The sequence below is a fragment of the Gopherus evgoodei genome, chromosome 7 (genome assembly GCF_007399415.2).
Source record: "Gopherus evgoodei ecotype Sinaloan lineage chromosome 7, rGopEvg1_v1.p, whole genome shotgun sequence".
NCBI lineage: Eukaryota > Metazoa > Chordata > Testudines > Testudinidae > Gopherus > Gopherus evgoodei.
In genome coordinates this window covers 104,862,244-104,877,010 of record NC_044328.1, presented here as the reverse complement: position 1 = coordinate 104,877,010, position 14,767 = coordinate 104,862,244, and the positions used below count along the sequence as shown (strand labels likewise).

Here is a 14,767-nt window from a genome sequence, read left to right as displayed (position 1 = left end):
TTCTGCAGAAATGGAAAGAACTTGTATATGAATGTCAAGCTCAGCACAGCTTACACGGTGTATTTTGGATTCTTATACTCTACAATCATTCCAAGCTTGGATCTTTTCAATCTTAAATTATTCCAGTGTTGGATCATTTAATTTTCATATTGTTCCTATTCTTTTGTTCTATGTACAATGCAGCTTGTTTATATTATTACATTTTCCAGTTGTGTTTTTACTCTTCAGTCTGACTTCACTTCCCCTTCCCTTCCACATCATCATAATCTGCAGTCTGTTATATATCTATCTATCATAATTAAGAATCTGTATTAGTTATTGTGGCCCTGATTAATTTGCTTGGTTGGAATGGAATTTCTCACAGGTTTTAAGCGCATGCTTAAGTATTTTGCTGAAACTGGGCAGTTGTTATTATTTTAAAGAAGTTGTGACTAACTCTCTTACATCAAATGCCTTTGATTATCATAAATCATAGCCCAATAAGGAAATTTCAAACACACTAAAGCCTGATAGTTACTATCCATACCATCAACAATGTCAAGTTTGCATATTACATCTTAGTGCAGACTGTGCGCTCATACAAAGATCGTCCTGTGGACCTCTTCCCTTCCAGTTCACAATGGAGTAGCCCAACTCCTATTCCACTTGAAAGTATGCATTATCCCTATGGAAACTACTCATAGCAGTTGTATACATAGAAATGTCATATGAGAAAAGTATTAACATATTTTTAACTGTGTAGTGCAATAATTATTTAGTCCTTTTTGAAAAAATCACACTGTCTGTTTGCTCTTCAATCATCCCTCTTTTCTGTCCCCTCTCTTCCCCTGGCATTGGCTTGTCTGCCACCCTGGTCCTCTTTCTTCTTTACAGTTGTATGTACTTCCTGGCTGCTTGGACTTAGTGTAGAGTGTATGTACTGCCCAGTGCCTGGTTCTCTACTTCCTGGGACATGGTGCCTAGCCACCTGGTCATCCTCTCCCATGCTTACCCTGGTTACTTTGCTCCCTTCTCTAATGGTCATTTCTTTCCTGTTGATTATTCTAAATAATGCCTGTCAACTTCGATCCAATTTGTGCTTGTAGTCCCTGAAGAGGGCTTCATTTTTCCTCTCTTCTTTTTGATGTAGACAGGTGGGCTTTCTTTCAAATGCTTTTACAGATATCCAGACTCCTAACTGCTATGAAAAATCTAGCTGCCTGTAGAAACAGCTGTACACACAAGTAGGAACCAGTATCACATGACCTACCAATTATTTCCAGATCACCAACAAGTGCTCTGCTGACCATATTTTGACAACTGTTTCAATATGTAGTTTTATCTTACTAATACAGTCCAACAACTGTTAAAAGAACAGCAAAGTTGCATGTTTGTATTAAAAAAGTAGACATTGACACAGTTAAAGTTGAATATGTATTTTCCTGACTCTTGAGGTGCTTCCCGGTTTAAGTTTAACACTTTATTAATAATTTTGATGGAATTCCTTAGTTTGTTTTTTTTTAACAAAGAAATACAAAAGAAAATCCATAATCTAGAACAACTTGGTTAGCTACACCTCACAAGAACTAGAAGAAAGGACCGTTCTCCTTCAGAGATGTTCAATTTTTATCTTACAAGATTTGCAGTGAATACAGGAAGTACTCTTGTACTTCATTTATTGAGAGCCTTAGAAGATGACGGACCTTGAAGGAGGTAAAGGCTCCTGTTGAAACCTTCCCTTTGTTCAGTGGCACGTTCACTATTTCACTCTACAGATAAACTACTGAGGGTACCCTCCCTAGCTGGGTACTTCATGACTTCAGCAAGAAATCTCAAAGTAAAATGCACTGCATGTTCAGAGTACTATTTTCAGTGGACTATATGTTTATCAAATCAAAAAGAACTTTCCTAGATCATTTATAAACCCCTCAACTTAATGAAGGCTGTTGTAATGTCAAATTCCAACCTTTACTGTTTTAGAGTTGTTAAACAAACAAAACAACACCACAACTCTAAAGGATAATGTTTGAATAAGAGAGTATATTTATTTCATTTTCTAAAAAAAAAAATAAAAAAAAAATCAACTCTGGGCAGGGAAAATCTTAGTCCAAAAAGTAAAGGTTTCAGATGCAACAGAAAATAGAGGGTTAAAATGGAAAAGCTTATGTAACCTTAACTATTATTTACTACAGTTCCTTCCTTACAGTCTTTGTGTTTCATTTATTGACTACAGGTTGATGCCTTGAGATTACGACTGGAAGAAAAAGAAACTTTTCTTAATAAAAAAACAAAACAACTGCAAGACCTCACGGAAGAGAAGGGAACCTTGGCTGGAGAGATTCGAGATATGAAAGATATGTTAGAAGTAAAGGAAAGAAAAATCAATGTCCTTCAGAAAAAGGTAAGACTTCTAACAAAAGAATATGTTGTAAAATTTGAGAGAACCCAGCAAGAGCATGTATTCATTTATTACAGTATACTGCCTTTAATGTGATATAAAATGCAGGGGCTAAGACTGCATCCTTACTCATAGTTCCTACTGACATGATTTGTCCTATTGACTTCAGTGGGACTATTTCTGTATGGATTATTTACGTAAGTGAAGGTTTTGAGATTGGGCCCACTATCTGCAATTATTACATTCAGTATAGAGAACACCATATGATGTAGTGTGTACAAAATTTGTGAAGTTAAGGAAAAAAACTCTTTAATAAATTCAGATAAAATTTTTTGACTTTCAAAAAAGCCAGATTCTGTTAGCCTTACTCACATTGAGTAGTGTCACTGAAATGAATGGGACTGCTTAAGGAATAAGGTACTATTCAATGAAAGGGTGACACAATGTGGCTTAAACTCTTTCACTTTTTATATTACACATTTTAAAGATTTGAAAAAAAACCCAAAAAACGAATTAGAGAACATAAATTCTTTGAGCTCTTATGTCCTATGCTTTGTGTGTGCAAAAATCCAAGAAACCAAAGACACTCCCCAAAAAGGGGAACAAATGCCACCAGGAAACAATTTATTTCCCCCCCATTTTTTTTTTAAAACAAATAGCAAATTTTCCACAGATTCAGCTAACTCATTTTACTTTATTTGGGAAGTTGGCCTTACCTTAATACTGTCCACTCTAGGGAAAGAAACCTTTTTGGAATGCATAACACTGCATCTGTTCTATGTACAGTCTCTCTCTATGTAAAATGAAAGAAGAAAGAGAAGAAAACACAAGGTCCACTAGTATCTGGAATCAAGTATGTTTTAATGTATATTTTTAAAAATAAAAATAAATTCACTTTCAATTTGTAGCCTATCAACAGGCCCCCATTCCATGTTTTGTGATATATATATGTATAGTATGTCTCAATGATACACTTCTTAAAACAGACTGTTGCTAATTATAAGAACAAAATTAAAAGCAAACCAAATGTATTCTTTGCCAAGATTCCTCCATCTTCAGCATTGAAGGCATTCCTATGGGCTGCATGTGGGTCTATCAGATGTTGGCTACATGTGGATGCCTGAGCAATGCAAGGTGCATTCTCAGGAATTGAAAACATTGTCCCTGTAGGCCCAGGAAGTAAGGAACTGAGTTAAAGACCAGAAATTGGCTCCCTGCCCTCTGTTAGGGATGGTCTAAGTATATTAGTGCATGGAGCTAGATTAGATGACCTCTTGAGTTTCCCTCCAGCCTAACTTTTCTATAATTCTAATATGTAGTGACTGTAAGCTTTTGAATATATACTGTATTGCATTATTTTTGTTTTTATGGTTTAAGATTATTCCATTGGTGTATGAAAGAGGTACAGTAAATTCTCTCCCTACCATACATTCTGTATAAAACCCTGGGCTACCTGATAATTCTGCCAAAGAGATCTTAGACTCATAGACTCATAGACTCTAGGACTGGAAGGGACCTTGAGAGGTCATCGAGTCCAGTCCCCTGCCCTCATGGCAGGACCAAATACTGTCTAAACCATCCCTAATAGACATTTATCTAACCTACTCTTAAATATCTCCAGCGATGGAGATTCCACAACTTCCCTAGGCAATCTATTCCAGTGTTTAACTACCCTGACAGTTAGGAACTTTTTCCTAATGTCCAACCTAAATCTCCCTTGCTGCAGTTTAAGCCCATTGCTTCTTGTTCTATCATTGGAGGCTAAGGTGAACAAGTTTTCTCCCTCCTCCTGATGACACCCTTTTAGATACCTGAAAACTGATATCAGGTCCCCTCTCAGTCTTCTCTTTTCCAAACTAAACAAACCCAATTCCTTCAGCCTTCCTTCATAGGTCATGTTCTCAAGACCTTTAATCATTCTTGTTGCTCTTCTCTGATCCCTCTCCAATTTCTCCACATCTTTCTTGAAATGCGGTGCCCAGAACTGGACACAATACTCCAGTTGAGGCCTAACCAGCGCAGAGTAAAGCGGAAGAATGACTTCTCGTGTCTTGTTTACAACACACCTGTTAATGCATCCCAGAATCATGTTTGCTTTTTTTGCAACAGTATCACACTGTTCACTCATATTAAGCTTGTGGTCCACTATGACCCCTAGATCTCTTTCTGCCATACTCCTTCCTAGACAGTCTCTTCCCATTCTGTATGTGTGAAACTGATTGTTCCTTCCTAAATGGAGCACTTTGCATTTATCTTTATTGAACTTCATCCTGTTTACCTCAGACCATTTCTCCAATTTGTCCAGATCATTTTGAATTTTGACCCTGTCCTCCAGAGCAGTTGCAATCCCTCCCAGTTTGGTATCGTCCGCAAACTTAATAAGCGTACTTTCTATGCCAACATCTAAATCGTTGATGAAGATATTGAACAAAACCGGTCCCAAAACAGAACCCTGCGGAACCCCACTTGTTATACCTTTCCAGCAGGATTGGGAGCCATTAACAACTACTCTCTGAGTACGGTTATCCAGCCAGTTATGCACCCACCTTATAGTAGCCCCATCTAAATTGTACTTTCCTAGCTTATCTATAAGAATATCATGCGAAACTGTATCAAATGCCTTACTAAAGTCTAGGTATATCACATCCACCGCTTCTCCCTTATCCACAAGGCTCGTTATCCTATCAAAGAACGTTATCAGATTAGTTTGACACGATTTGTTCTTTACAAATCCATGCTGGCTATTCCCTATCACCTTACCACCTTCCAAGTGTTTGCAGATGATTTCTTTGATTACCTGCTCCATTATCTTCCCTGGCACAGAAGTTAAACTAACTGGTCTGTAGTTTCCTGGGTTGTTTTTGTTTCCCTTTTTATAGATGGGCACTATATTTGCCCCCTTCCAGTCTTCTGGAATCTCCCCCGTCTCCCATGATTTCCCAAAGATAATAGCTAGAGGCTCAGATACCTCCTCTATTAACTCCTTGAGTATTCTAGGATGCATTTCATCAGGCCCTGGTGACTTGCAGGCATCTAACTTTTCTAAGTGCTTTTTTACTTGCTCTTTCCTTATTTTCTCCTCTAAACCTACCCTCTTCCCGTAAGCATTCACTATACTAGACATTCCTTCAGACTTCTCAGTGAAGACCGAAACAAAGAAGTCATTAAGCATCTCTGCCATTTCCGAGTCTCCCGTTACTGTTACCCCCTCCTCATTGAGCAGTGGGCCTACCCTGTCCTTAGTCTTCCTCTTGCTTCTAATGTATTGATAAAAAGTCTTCTTGTTTCCCTTTATTCCCATAGCTAGTTTGAGTTCATTTTGTGCCTTTGCTTTTCTAATCTTGCCTCTGCATTCCTGTGTTATTTGCCTATATTCATCCTTCGTGATCTGACCTAGTTTCCATTTTTTATATGCCGCCTTTTTATTTTGTAGGTCACGCAAGATCTCAAGGGTAAGCCAAGGTGGTCTTTTGCCACATTTTCTATCTTTCCTAACCATCGGAATAACTTGCTTCTGGGCCCTTAATAGCGTCCCTTTGAAAAACTGCCAACTTTCCTCAGTTGTTTTTCCCCTCAGTTTTAATTCCCATGGGACCTTGCCTATCAGCTCTCTGAGCTTACCAAAATCCGCCTTCCTGAAATCCATTGTCTCTATTCTGCTGTACTCCTTTCTACCCTTCCTTAGAATTGCAAATTCTATGATTTCATGATCACTTTCACCCAAGCTTCCTTCTACTTTTAAATTCTCAACAAGTTCCTCCCTGTTGGTTAAAATCAAGTCTAGAACAGCTTCCCCCCTAGTAGCTTTATCAATTTTCTGAAATAAAAAGTTGTCTGCAATGCAGTCCAGGAACTTATTGGATAGTCTGTGCCCCGCGGTGTTATTTTCCCAACATATATCTGGATAGTTGAAGTCCCCCATCACCACCAAATCTTGGGCTTTGGATGATTTTGTTAGTTGTTTGAAAAAAGCCTCATCCACCTCTTCCGCCTGATTAGGTGGCCTGTAGTAGACTCCCAGCACGACATCACCTGTGTTTTTTACCCCTTTTAGCCTAACCCAGAGACTCTCCACCCTTCCGTCTCCTATGTCCATCTCCACCTCAGTCCAAGTGTGTACATTTTTAATATATAAGGCAACACCTCCTCCCTTTTTCCCCTGTCTATGCTTCCTGAGCAAACTATACCCATCCACACCAACATTCCAGTCGTGTGTATTATCCCACCAAGTTTCAGTAATGCCAATAATGTCATAGTTGTATTTATTTATTAGCACTTCCAGTTCTTCCTGCTTATTACCCATACTTCTTGCATTTGTATAAAGGCATCTAAGATACTGGTTTGATCTTGCCTCCCAGCTTCGCCCTGACCCTCCTTCCTCTCTGCCATTATAGCCCGTGCTCCCTCCTGTTTCCAACCCATCTCCCAGGTCTTGTTCCCCACTTACCTGTGGGCTTTGCTCACCTGTCCCCGTCGAACCTAGTTTAAAGCCCTCCTTACTAGGTTAGCCAGTCTGTGCGCAAATAAGGCCTTTCCCCGCTTCGAAAGGTGAACGCCATCTGTTCCTAGCAGTCCTTCCTCAAATAGCATCCCGTGGTCGAGGAAGCCAAAGCCCTCCTGGCGACACCATCTTCGCAGCCAGGCATTCACCTCCACGATGCATCTGTTTCTGCCTGGACCCCTACCTGCAACAGGAAGAATCGAAGAGAACAGGAAGAATCGAAGAGAATCTTCATACCATTTGATCCCAAAGTTGTACACTTTCATATAAAATTAACTAAAATTCAGTGTCTGTTCTTTTATATCCATACATATACAAATAGACCTGTAGCCTTTCAAAATATCTGACTTTTTATTGAAAATAACAATTCTAGAGTTGCACTACCATTCCCAACTGAATCCCAGAGTAAACTCTTATTACGATCTAGTAAGTGCGTCCCCCTGGAATGTGCATTATATACAGTGCAAGAAATAAACTCTGGTAAGAACTAATTGCAAAATGTACCAAATTGGTTCTCTAATATTGGAATTAGTGCCTGACTTTATTTTACTTGAATAATGTACTGCATCAGGATATGTCTGATGTTCATGTTGTATGCTAAGGATCGAATTCTTGTTTTACTTACCGAAGAAATGATCAGGGGATTACATACATGAAGATTTGGCACTAAATCATTCTTTGGGATCATAGAGTTAAATGTATGTGTAGATTTAGACTATATGGGGTATTTGTAATGAGCCCATTGCCATAATGTCTAGGTGCTGATTTACCCTGACATGCCCAGACATAATTATTGTGTGAATATCATAATTTTATTCGTATGGTAGGGATATAATGCATGGAAAATTCTCTTAGAATTATCTTTGGGTCACATTTACAACTTAGTATGAGGCTTTCAGTAGTGTACGAACATGTTTAGGGTTACATTCATTCACAGATGATTTATCTGAAGAAAGTTTAAACTGAAACATTATCACCCTTTCTCCCCAATTGTTTAAATAAATTCACATCATAATATTACAAAGGAAATGTTTTCTGTTTATTTTACTTATGTCTAATGTACAATCCCAGAGTAGAAATTCTGTAGGTTTCCATCAAAAATACAGACTTTTCTACACAAAGCTAAAAAGTGAATCTTTTTATCGAGCCCACCTGTATTTAAACTGATTATTCAGAATGTCTTCCTTAAATAAAAACCCAAAAGCCATCCCCCCTTTTTATCCTGTGTGATCCAAAGGAATGTCTCACCCCATTTCCAGGACCTAGTAAATTATTTTATCCTTTATCCACTAGAGATGTAGAGTGTCAAGTATCAGGGGGTAGCTGTGTTAATCTGTATCCACAGAAACAACAAGGAGTCTGGTGACACCTTAAAGGCTAACCAATTTATTTGGGCATAAGCTTTCGTGGGTAAAAAACCAACTTCTTCAGATGCATGGAGTGAAAGTTACAGCTGCAGGCATTATTATACTGACACATGAAGAGAAGGGAGTTACCTCACAAGTGAAGAAGCAGTGTTGACAGGGCCAATTCAATCAGGGTGGATATAGTCCACTCCCAATAATAGATGAGGAGGTGTCAATGCCAGGAGAGGGAAAGTTGCTTTTGTAATGAGCCAGTCACTCCCAGTCCCTATTTAAGCCCAAATTAATTATGTTAAATTTGCATATGAATTTTAGTTCTACAGTTTCTTTTTGAAGTCTGTTTCTGACTTTTTTTGTTCAAGTATGGCTACTTTTAAATCTGTTATAAATGTCCAGGGAGATTGAAGTGTTCTCCTCCTGGCTTTTGTATGTTGTTATTCCTGATGTTTGATTTGTGTCCATGTATTCTTTTACGTAGAGTCTGAATAAAGAATAAATGGACACAAATCCGACATCAGGAATAGTAACATACAAAAGTCAGTAGGAGAACACTTCAGTCTCCCTGGACATTCATTTTGTCTTCTCCCTTACACCGGTTCTGTTCCTTTTTTTAAATCTAGCCTCCTTCTTCTATTTGTGCTTTGCTGCTGCTGAGTTCCTTTCTGCTTTTCTCCCCTAGTATATACAACCCTGCCATCCTTCTCTCATGCTCCACTGGTGTCCAGTCACTGCCCCACTTTCCTTTTTTGGTCCCTGGGAAATTTCTTTCCCTGTGGAGCCTTTACTCCAAAAGTTGGTAGCCAGACATTTTGGCGCTTAACATTTGAGGTTCATCTATCTCTAGCAAGAACTGTGTATATTCCAAATATACTATGTGAAATGGAATATAAACTCTTTCAGATGGAACATAAGAGCCTCCGCAGAAACAGATTATTAGTCCTTCTGGTGAAATATCCTGTCTCTTGCAGTGAACAAGTTGACATAGGTGCTGGAACTAGGGGAGCTGGGGATGTGGCAGCACCCTCTGGCTTGAAGCGGTTTCCATAATATACAGAGTTTACAGTTTTGTTCAATGGCTTTCAGTACCCACACTGTGATAATTGTTTCAGCACCACTGCTTGGATGCAGATAAATGCATGGTTGCCAAGTTATTCTCTTGAAAACATTGAATATGATGGAACTGCCATTTTAAAAACATTCACACTAGTCATTAACCTCTTCTGAAAGTATTACAAGCCTAATTAGGAAGGCTTCATTTTCTTCTATGTGGGGCCAGATTTTGATGTTTTTTTCCCATATGGAATAACACCTGGCTCTATGAGTAGTCTTATTTTTTCAGTAGGACTGCTCTGAATAAGGTCCTACTTAGGCAGAGTGTCAGAATCTGGCCCTAACTTATTGTTTTATATTGCTGGTGTAGAAGCATAAAAATGATTCTATTGAGTACTTACTAATAAAGATGGAAAAGAAAGAAAAGCATTGGGACTTCTTTTGATAGCCATGAGTCTTTCTGATGCATATGAAAATTCAAACAATTGAAAAATCCTTACAGAATTGATGTGGTGAGTTCTGCAGGTAGGCATCTGAGCACATGTAGCCAAAATATAGTAGAGAAAAGTAGAGGGATAGATACTTAGTGATTAATGCACTTTCCTTTTACTCAGTAATTTCAGTGTAGTTGTGAATGATATCCAAATAATTTCACAGAGAAGGCCTTGAAATGGCTTATGAACTTCTACAACTGCATCCATAGAATGCTGCTCTGTAGATGTCATATGCACATGAGAGAGAGTGGGTAGTTTTGACCAAACTGGAAAACCACTACACTATTCAGTATAATTGTCAGTGGAGGCCCAGGATTGGAACAGCATGCACTTGGATGGTTTGGATCAAGGTGCATTGGCACGAAATAATAATAAACTTATGTCAATGTCAGAGGTGCAGTGTTACTTAATATTTCTTTCTTTTAGAAATTTTGGCACCAGCATTTCATTTTAGTGCCAGTAAAACTGGGTATGCTGCTTTAATAACCATGTTTAGCCTGGCAAAGCTAGTCTTACACCTCATATCTGTCAGTTTAGCATGCAGAGGGGCAGACCTCAGAAATCTTTGTGTATTTCTTCCCAATATTTACATGTTCTATGACTGCAGCCACAGTGTAGATTGAAAGGCCACGGGATATGCAGTGTTGCAGAAGGCAGTAAGTGCTGAAGTGGATGACAAGTCTTTTATGTCTTTCCGTGTTCCCAATTTCCTCCTGTATACGATGGCTAATCCAGATACATTTAGTCCTTGGAATTCATAAGTGTTTGAAAGCCAGTTACGTAGCACCCTGATATATGACTCTTTGGTGTTGAAAACAGGAGCTTTGTAGAAAGAGAAGAAAGTAGAGGAGTCACTGTTAGGTTTTCCTAGGGCAGAAGCTTTGTGGAAGTTCTTTTAGGGAGATTTTCTGTAGGGAATTAAAATGAGATAATACAAGTGGGTTAAGAGACTGTTTGCTTTCCTCTACAACACACACACTTTTCATGTCAAATTATCATTTCCATCTCCACTAGTTTAAGTTTCATGGTTGATGAGTGCTACGTGACTTAAGGCCCTAAACTACCAGCTAATTATGATATTTCCTACAAACTCTAAAGTCTTAACTGTAATTTAATAATTAGAATGTGCATGCATAGCAGATGGATGCTGCACACTTGGTGGTATTGTGCTTCTGAGATTAAATTGTAATGTACTTACTATACAGTATGTTGCAGGCCCTGCAGTTTAGTGTCTTCTAAAAACAATAAATTTACATCTTGTCTGATTAAGGCCATAATGAAACAAACAAATATGTCTTAATGTTGAATTAAAAAAGTTTGAAACTATATTAGTATTATCAATTTACATAGGCAAGGGATTTTGACTGAGAAGCACAAAACAGCTGCACATTCTGAATTCAGAACATCCATGTCTCGAAACAGGAAGATTGGCCGTTCCTTTGGACCAGGCTTGGCATGTAAAGCCTAAGCACATCGCTAATATAGTTTGCATCAGATTTTATAGATTTATAAATGTGTATGGTCTCAAAATCCCATTGCAGGCTTTAGAATATTTAATGGCAACTGTTACAATTGTTAGGGAACAGAGGAAATGAACTGAAAATACCCATGCCCAGATTTTTACAGGGGTTCAGGCATTGCTATGCTCAGTATTGCCACATCTATCTGATTTAGGAGCCTAATCTCATTTTTAAAGGGATTTAGGCACTTGGGAACCTATATCCAATTGATGGGGTTAGACTCCTAAATGCCCTAAATCTCTTTTGAAAATGAGAGTTGGGTTCAGTTAACAATTGCAATGCTGAACGCAACAATGTCTAAGTACCTTTTCAAAAATATGGACCTTAGCATTGGTGGTAGAGCATTGGATGTTACTACAGACTATGACAGGTGCTGTCAGAGAGCTCTTAAATAAGGTGCAACATGAATTGAGTTTGGAAATAACCAAATCAGAGTCTTCCACATTAGTGCTAGAATGAGACAACAGATGCTGCACTACGTAATTGTTTCTTAAAACAGACCCGGGCTCTGACAGCAGATTGTATATGTTGTTTACCTTGCAAGTAATGGTAATTTTTTTAATGATGACATCAAAGCTGCTAAGGTGACTGTTGGCTTGTGTATCATATGAAGAAATAGCACCTGTAGAAGTAGATGCCCCAGATAAGAATACTGTCTTCAAAGTACTGAATGCCACAAAATGTTGTCACTATCTGCTGATGAGTGAAGCTGTGCAACACAAGATAATGTTTCCTTGGACACTCCAGGATAAAAAGGAGATACACCAATGAAAAAAGACTCTATTTTAGACTATCAATATTAATCCAAGAACATATCATTGTAGAATTGATGTCAGAGCAATCTCTGTTGGTTTTGTAATGGAGCTCAACTTTAGAGCATTTAAATAATGCTTGTGAAACAAATTCAGGCTGGCTGAGTAAATAAAAGAAAACAAGAAAGCAAATATTAGAACTAGGGAGGAAATGATTTTCCTGGTCTGTAAAATTTTTTGAGACTTCAAAAATTTGTCTTATTTTCCACCGGGATGAAACCGAGACCTTGCAAAGTTTGTCATGAAAAATGAGAGAGAACTACCTGCCACAGAATTGCTACTGGTCCAGTGGTTAGGGCACTCACCTGGGATGTGGCAGGCTTAGGTTCAAGTTCCCGTGTCTCTCACATCCAAAGTGAGTGCAATAACCACTGGGTCAGTCTTCTCAATTGGAGCTGTTCCATTTTGTATGACTAATTTAAACGTTCATTGGGTTAGAGAGAGACTGACTCAGAGCAGAGGCTTTAACTTGGATCTCCCACATTCTGGGTGAGTGCCCTAAGAACTGGGCTTTTTGCATTTGGGAGTGCTATTTCTTGCTGTCTATCATTAGCAATTCCATTCTGATCCTGAGAAACCTTTCTGACAAATGGTTAGTCAAAACTGATATGTTCTTGGGGGAAAAAAATTGGTTTAAACGAATTTGTATTTTCTGACAAAATATTTTGTCAGCAATCCCCGACCAGCTCTAGCACAGACCCAATCAGTCCATCTAAATCAGGACTGTTCTTAATCTGTTGGGGCTCATGAAAAGTTTTAAGTGTGGTTATGACCACTGTCTTCCCCCCTCAACTCTCTGCTTTACACTTTTAAACAAAAATTTGGTTCTAGCCCTTATGGTTATGGAGAAAACCTAAAAAACAAATTGAGCATAAACTAATGCAGTTATACTGGCCTGTATCTACAGCCAGCCAGAAACAATAGCTCAAAGTGTTTATCTCATACAAGACTCTGTGGACTTTGTGATTCTACAGTCATGGATTTTTTCCACTGTGATGCTGAATCTACCATTTTTGCTGTGGAATTTGCCATTTTGCTGTGGCTAAGCACCCAATACTTGGCTTTGTATCCTTGCTGTACTTGGACCTGCCTGTGCTGCTGCTTGCTCTCTAGTTTTCCCTTCAAGAAGAAGTTAATTGTATTACAGCAAATTCTCCCTACACTGGTCTAAGGAGTTTGGCAACAGGACGCTCATGACCATTCAAAATTTCTTACCATTTGCCCCTCCTCTATGGATTTGCTGGTTACAGCCTTGAGTTCTCTCTACAGCACGCCTGGACCAAATCACATACCAGATTGCTGTCAGTTCTCAGTAGCTGGTGAAGGATTCTAGCATGAGAAGGATGGAGCAGTGAGCAGAAAGCAAGCATCCGTCTTGGCAAAAGAAATCTACTAAATTCCTCAAGTGAGAGCTGATGAGTTCACAAAATCAGAAGGGTGTTTTATTAAGTAGAAGTCCTGAAAAGAGGAAAGTTCTCTGAGCATCAGAGTTGGTGTCACTGCAAATAGTGTAAGCTAATGAGCCCCTTATAATTGGGGAAACGTTGTGCCCTGTGTCTCATGATAGTTATGTTGTGATTGACATCACTATGTTGGTATTTGAAATGGTGGTGCTATTGGGAGTTTGCTGCTTAGGAGCTTTTGAAAATCCTATCAGGTCCCTAACTACATATTTATACTTTTAAAAATATTTTGAAAAATCTGGCCCATGGACTAGAATCCATTGCACCTTGAGCCATGTTCAGTTCACCACAGAGCATAGACATCAAAGAAGATGCCACTGGAACTATTAAAAAGGGTATCTAATGAGGTTGTGAACTTCATAAAGATAAACCCACAAATGCCCTCTTCACTATTTTTTGTGAGCAAATGAGCACCTTATATAGGTAACTCTTCCAAAACTGAAGTTCACTGGCTTTCACATGTCAAAGTTTTCATAACTTGTTCGAGCTCAGAGAAGATAAAGAGTTTCCTGGCTAAATGAGCCTCTGTCCTTGCTGAATATTGCACTGACCAGATAAACTTGCTCAGAATGCTTCTTTTACGGCAGATTATGACATGGGATCTCATCCTGAGGGTTTCAAACAAGTGTCAAGGACTGTGACCACTCCACCCTTCCTATACTGGTAAATGTGAGGGGTGTCTTGGCTAGATGAATGGGGGTCCTGATGGAAGAGTATTCCAGAACAGAAAAGATTGGGAACCACTGCTCTAGATTGTTCGATTAATCTAGAAAAACACCTATTATTACCATAATCAAATAACAGGAGCCCATCAGCAGCACCTCATTCCCCTTAAGCATATGAGACCCTCCCCTGAGGGAACAGGTCTTGAAGAAGATCCCAACGTCCTTAGAAAAGAGAGACTTAACAAAGGCTGAGCCAGCAGCCCCAAGAGGTGAGGGCTGGCATAGGTCTTCCTCATCTCACAAGCAGATCTAGGACTTTGTAAGAACATGGTGTCTCAGCAGTCAGCACATACCCACCCTTAGTAGCACCAAGTAATGGCTCTTTTACATCTCAGGAACTCCAATGATGTCATCATTTATAGACTCCATGAGCTTTTTTATGGGGCTTTGGAGACTAGCAGGTGTGGGAAGAGTCAGAAGGGGGTGACGGTAACCAAGTAGGAAGTTAGGCACTTGGTGGT

General features: G+C 39.0%; 1 protein-coding gene across 5 annotated transcripts in view; it reads left to right on the top strand.

Moving 5' to 3' along the window:
* ERC2 (ELKS/RAB6-interacting/CAST family member 2) overlaps positions 1 to 14,767 on the top strand; it is an 840,807-nt gene that overhangs the window by 313,233 nt on the left and 512,807 nt on the right. For all 5 annotated transcript variants that reach the window (XM_030570319.1, XM_030570317.1, XM_030570316.1 and 2 more), the window contains exon 7: positions 2,213 to 2,380. In XM_030570319.1, the coding sequence (XP_030426179.1) occupies positions 2,213 to 2,380 (168 nt within the window). The remainder of the gene's footprint in view (positions 1 to 2,212; positions 2,381 to 14,767) is intronic.